This window comes from Trachypithecus francoisi, unplaced genomic scaffold (genome assembly GCF_009764315.1).
Source record: "Trachypithecus francoisi isolate TF-2019V2 unplaced genomic scaffold, Tfra_2.0 Lachesis_group11, whole genome shotgun sequence".
In the NCBI taxonomy this organism is placed as follows: Eukaryota; Metazoa; Chordata; class Mammalia; order Primates; family Cercopithecidae; genus Trachypithecus; species Trachypithecus francoisi.
In genome coordinates this window covers 123310340-123316611 of record NW_022681456.1, presented here as the reverse complement: position 1 = coordinate 123316611, position 6272 = coordinate 123310340, and the positions used below count along the sequence as shown (strand labels likewise).

General features: G+C 31.7%; 1 protein-coding gene across 1 annotated transcript; it reads right to left on the bottom strand.

The window, feature by feature from the left end:
* Positions 1 to 1852: 1852 nt before the first annotated feature.
* Positions 1853 to 3111, bottom strand: TAS2R10 (taste 2 receptor member 10). Its single transcript, XM_033222908.1, has one exon. The coding sequence runs from the start codon at positions 3028 to 3030 to the stop codon at positions 2107 to 2109; it is 924 nt and encodes a 307-aa protein (XP_033078799.1). The 5' UTR covers positions 3031 to 3111; the 3' UTR covers positions 1853 to 2106.
* Between the last annotated feature and the right edge of the window lie 3161 nt (positions 3112 to 6272).

The following is a 6272-nucleotide window of genomic DNA, read 5'->3' as shown; positions in this document are numbered from 1 at the left end:
ATACTAGTAATCAAATATATGTGAAGTAAAGATATTTTTGCAATCAAGGTAATGACAATAAAAATAATAACCTGCTTGATTTCCAGACTGGAATAAGATGGATAGTTTTTCACTATTAACATATAGGTTTACTACTTCTACAGAGCAATTTATCAGTTCTGCAAGGAATTTATCAAATTTCTCCCCATTGGAATTTTCCTTTAAAATAATTTACATATTACTATCTCTATATTCTAGTCATACTGGACCTTTAGTTTCTGGAATACCCTGTACTCCTTCTTGCTTCAAGACTTTGACATGATGCTTTCCCACCCCAAATTTCTCCTCCTTTGTCCACCTTACTCCTACACATTATTTAGATATCAAATTAAACCTTTGACCTCTGTGACATCTTGTCCATTCCCATGACCAGGTGAGGTCAGCATCCTATAGTTTTCTCTCCCAATATCATAAATATAATTGTTTAAGTTAGCTAGCTATTCATTTGTTTTCCATTAGAATATATTTTCCATTATATTGATGTCTTGTTCACTACTCTATCCTCAATACCTAGCCAAGTTAGCATTCAAATAATATTCATATGAATGAATAGTATTCATGCTCTGTAATACTCATATTATGTTTATTTCTAACAGTAGAAAACTGAAGACAATATAAATGCAAATGATATGATAAACATTAAGTATATTATTGTATATTTGCAAGGGGAGTTATGTACCCCTTAAAACGATTAGTATAAATAATTTTGGAAAACATGGGAAAGTGAATAAGTTCTACATTATCAACATAATCCATATGGAGAACATAGTTCTTTATACAATATACTTTCCAATAAGCCAATATATTGGGTTGAAATAGGCAGCGGCATTAGGTTTTTTTTTCCCTGTTATCTCTTTATCTGTACATTCTAAACACAATAGTTTAAAAATATGAAAATATTTATTTGGAAACCTGACATAGAAAATGAATTAAGTCCTTATATTTCGAAATATTCCACTCATTAGGCCGTAAGTATGAGATCAAGGCACTTTTGGAAGTTGCCAAAATAAGTCACTGAATTTATAACCTGAGTTGGACATAAAATTTCACTTTAAAACTCAAAATTTGAAACATGTCTGTGAATGCAAATTTGTGTAGATGAACGTGTGTGTGTGTGCATGTGTGTGTGTGTGTATGAAGCTCTAAGACAGAACATTTCATATTTCACAGTGTGTGTGTGTATGAAGCTCTAAGACAGAACATTTCATATTTCACACAGATTCTATTCTGTGTTCATCTTGTGTCCTTTGGTCAGGGACTGTGTTGAATCTTGCAGCCTTTGGATCTATGCTTCTAGAAAAATCTTTACTCAACTTTAATTGGTTCATAATCTGCCTTATCTCAAATCACTGATTTTGAAGAGTATATTTATTTCGTCAGTGTTTTGATCCCATATCCCTTAACTAGACTCTTGTTTCCCTAGCTATATTTCACAGAACTACATCTATTACTCTGACTACTTGCTACATGTCAAACATACACCAGGAAAAGAGGATGTTAGAATTTAAAAAATGAAAAAATAACCCTTTAAATAATTAAAATAGCATACTGAAAAGAAGCACCACCATCCGTCCTCACTTCCATGTTCTAAATGTCAAGATTGATCTAATTTTCTTTCTTTCTTTCTTTCTTTCTTTCTTTCTTTCTTTCTTTCTTTCTTTCTTTCTCTTTCTTTCTTTCTTTTTTCTTTGGGTTTTCTTGGAGAATGGGTGTCCTTGCTTCAGAAAAGTCAGGGAAAGCACAACAAGAAGTCTTATTTTAGAGCTTATTCTCACTGTTAAATCTTTACAGTGAATAGTCTCCAGGCTGATGGTTTTCCTCTAGGAAGTTTGTAGGAAGAAGTTGCAGGGTGGGGAAGCTGACTAAGACACTGAGTTTGCATGTGAGATTAAAATCTCCTCAAAGACGAGATTCCCTGAAACGTAATCAAAACAATTATGGAAGATTTCAGTGATCTTTAATAACACAGTTAATAAAACAAAGCAAGAATGCAGTGCAGTGAAACAGATCTTCAAGCATTTATTCACTGGATTCTTTTCATGGAACATCCATATCTCCCCAAGGTGTCTATGTGGCTCTGAGATTTTTCGTTTTCTCACAGCACTTCAATTGCTGTAGTACCTTCAAAGAGGCTTGCTTTAGCTTGCTGTTTCCTAGAATTAAGATAAATGAGTGACCCCAGGGATAGATGGCTGTGGTTGTCATTCCAAACATAAACAACAGTTTGTTTTCTGGCACAGTAAAATATGATATTTCTATGGCTGTGCCTATAAAATACAAGATAAAGAGGATGATGAAAGATATTAAAACTTTCATTGCCTTCACATGAGCTTCAGTGATGGAGTCTCTCAGTCCTGTCACATTCGATTGCATCTGCCTGTTGTGTCTCCAAAGGGAAATGATCAACAAAACACTTGTAATTAGGGATAGTGTAAAGAAGAAAATGACTCCCAGATTTAGCAAAATCTGTTTAATAAAGTATTCACGTTTATACATGTTGAGACGCCAGACTGTGTCATTCTTCATTTTAAGATCATTAAGAATCTTCGCAATATATGCAAAATTAAGTAAGCATGAAATAAGTAAGAATCCCATCAGAAGGGGAATAACCCTATTTGTTCTACTCTTCAACCAGAGAAATATGTAGTTGGAAAAATTTGCTATCTTCAGGAAATAGAAGATGCTGAGGCTGGTGGCAAACCATATACTTGATTGATTACTAATTATCCAAAAGTAACTCATACATTCAATTAGATTACCAGAGGCATATATATCTGGAGAGAATATCCGTATGAATCCATCTGTAATTATTATCCATATCAGAAAAATTCTAGAAATAGCTAAGCCAGTGAGAATAAAGCCAATTGTAGATAACTTATTCTTGGCACAGTCAATGCAGTTTACAAGTCCAATAAATCCATTCCCTAAAACCCCAAATACTGACTCACTAATTACAACAAAAATGAGGATGCCTTCCACTACACTTAGCATATCTGCTAATTCTTAATATTGCTTCTGTTACGTCTATCTTAGATTACCTGCTGCAGAACGAGGCATATATTGGCTGCTTGATGGAAGCATGACTTTCTTCTCATTTGTTATATGAAGACTTGAAATTGCCCCAGTAATGGCTTATGATGGAATTAGAAATTTCTTAATGAAGACCTTTCCAAATATATCTATAAAACGTAGCTAGTCTAGAGAATGTATGTTCAGACTGAATGCCTATCTATAATTTGTTAAAATGCAAATGAAAATTTGTGTTTCATGGATTTTACATGTCCTCCTGAGACTACTTTACATTTAATAAATTGAATTGTAGAGAAGGAGTACCAAACATATACCTATAGAATGTAATGCAAAACAGAAACAAAATACTTGACTTTATCTTTTAAAATATCAAATCATTATTTATGTCATTTATAATCAATTTATATTTGTAAAGAAAATACTATGTAGAAGTGGAAAACAAATTTAGCCATTGTAGATACCTACTCTAAATGATCAATTTAATTTTTAATTAAAATTTAAGCTCAACTCTGGGTATGACAAGTTTCACAAATGTATCACAAAACTGTTGCTGTTGTTTTATACTTATGGTTATTACACCCTTGAATGCAGAAGATTATGTTGACTATCCTTGACATGAAAGGCTCTTAGGAATAATCTCTTCATTTAACACATTACTGTTTGCTGGCACCCATTCATTTATCCAACAAGTATTTACTGAATATCTAGATACAACAAACTCTCTCTTGATCTTTGAGGGAATATAGTGGTAGACAGAATCTCAAAACTTGTGTGATTTATGGAGTGTATATTCTAATGAGGGAGGCAGGAAACAAGTAAATCAACATACTGATCTAAGAATTAAAAGTGAAATTAAAAGTGAAATCTACCATTTATTGAGCTTTTATTATATTCCTAGCACTATGTTAAGTATCTTAAGGTCATTTTTTTCTCATCTTAATTTCACAAGCCTTCAGTCCTTTAAAAGAGGGGCTATTTTTTGTATTTACATTAAAAATGAATAAACTGAGCTTTGGAGAAAAAAAGACCTTCTCTTATTTATCCTGGCATGACTATCATAAATAAAATTGCACAATGATTTCAAAATAAAGTTAAATTAAGCATAGGAATAGATTACAAATGATAGAAAATCAAAACAAACCAATCAAAAGCAAGTAGAAAACTTAAATTCTCATGGACTGTGCATATTGAAATTGACAGATAAGAATAGGTGTAGATAAATTAGCTAATGTATACACTGTTTACAAAACACAAGATGAAATTTCAGAGAAGAGCAGCAAGAGACTGTCAGAAAGAAATGGGAACATCTGGGGAAAAAACTTCTAGAAATGGAGAATATAATTATATAAAATGTAAATGAACTAAATACTCCAAGTAAAAATTAATATTAACAAAGAAGAATTTAAAACTCTGACCATATACTGCTTACAAGAAACACAATATAATATATAAAAAGAAAGCTTTAAAGTAAAATTATGGAAAAATAAGCCATGCAAACGTTATCCAAAATAAATCTGGCATAGTTATATTACTATTATATAAAGCAGGCTTTAAGGTAGGAAACAGCATTAGAGAATAAATGGGGAGTGTACTTTATAGTGGTAAAAATGCTCAAATCTACAGAAAGATAGGGTAATCTCAAAAATGTATGAACCAAATAAACTACCAAACATTTATAGAAAAGAAAAATAAGACAAATCTATAATCATCATGAAAGACTGTAAAATATATAACTTAATAGCTTAGCCTAGAAACATACCAAAAATCGATAGATGGAAAATATATGAAAAAACAATTGACAAACTTGTGTTCAACAGTAAAATAACTCATATTCTTTTCATGTGCACATAGACTTTTTTTTTTATCAAGAGTGATCATATGTGAATCCAAAAGAATATCTCACAAGTGTTGAATGTTCTCTGAATTCAAAGGAATAAAATTAAGTTCAATAATAAACAGATAACTAGAGAAAGAAACAATTTACTAAGACAAAAAATTCTACATACTCAAGTCAAAGAAGAAATAACAAAAATTAGAAAAATATTTTTAACTAAGTAATACAGGTTGTGTATACCTTATCTGAAATGTGTGAGACCAGAGCACTTTGGATTTTGGATTTTTGTTTCTTTTTTTTAAATTTTGAAATATTCACATCATACTGATTAAGCATCTCTAGTTCAAATATTTGAAATCCAAAATGTGCCAATGAGCGTATCCTTTGAGTGTCATGACAGAGCTCAAAGAGTTTCAGATTCTGGAGCATTTCAAGTTTCAGATTTTTGGATTAGGGATACTCAACCTGTAATAAAGAAATGACTTATTAAAATTTACATAATCCAATTAAAGCCATTCTTTGAAGGAAGTTTGTAGCCTTGAATGCATCTTTTAGAAAGGAAGAAAGGCTAAAAACAGATGAATTTTGTTTTCATCTCTAGAAGCTAGAAAATCAAGAGTGAAAGAAAATTGAAGTCAAGAAATTATAGTAACAGCAGAAATCACTAAAAGAAAAGAATTCGGTACAGTAATATACTAATGTTGGTCAAAAGAAAATACAAATTACTACAGTCCTTAGAGATAACAAAAATACAGCCTGGGTGTGGTAGCTAATGCCTGTAATTTCAGCAGTTTGGGAGACCCAGGTGGGAGAATCACTTGAGCCCAGGAGTTTGAGACCACTCTGGGAAACATAGTAACACCTTATCTCTACTAAAAAATAAATATAAAAATAAATAATTTATCAGGTCATGGTGGGGTGTGCCTGTAAGGGAGGCCAAAGTGTGAGCATCACTTGAGCCCAGGAGTTTGAGCTTGTAGTGAGCTATAATTGGGCCACTGCACTCCAGCCTGGGTGACAGAGTGAGACCTCATCTCTCTCTCTCTCTCTCTACATATATATACACATACAAACATATACATATATATAGTATAATGTTATATAATGTACAGTTACATATCCTTGTGTATAATCTTTCATGATAACACAATACTGTGAACAGCTTTATACAAAATTACATCAAGAACACTTATAAGACAATTATAGGCTAATATAGCCAGAATGTAGATGCAAAAATTCCAAACAAAATGTTAACAAAATAGAATCCAGCGATATATAAAAGAATAATTCATTATAACAAATGAAGTTTTAAAAGCTAATCGTGAGATTAAAATGAAATAATTAAAGATATAGTCAATTAACACAAAAG

What these genes read in the sequence shown, in the direction of transcription:
- TAS2R10 (XM_033222908.1), bottom strand. Translation starts at nt 3,030, where the DNA reads ATGCTAAGTGTAGTGGAAGGCATCCTCATTTTTGTTGTAATTAGTGAG.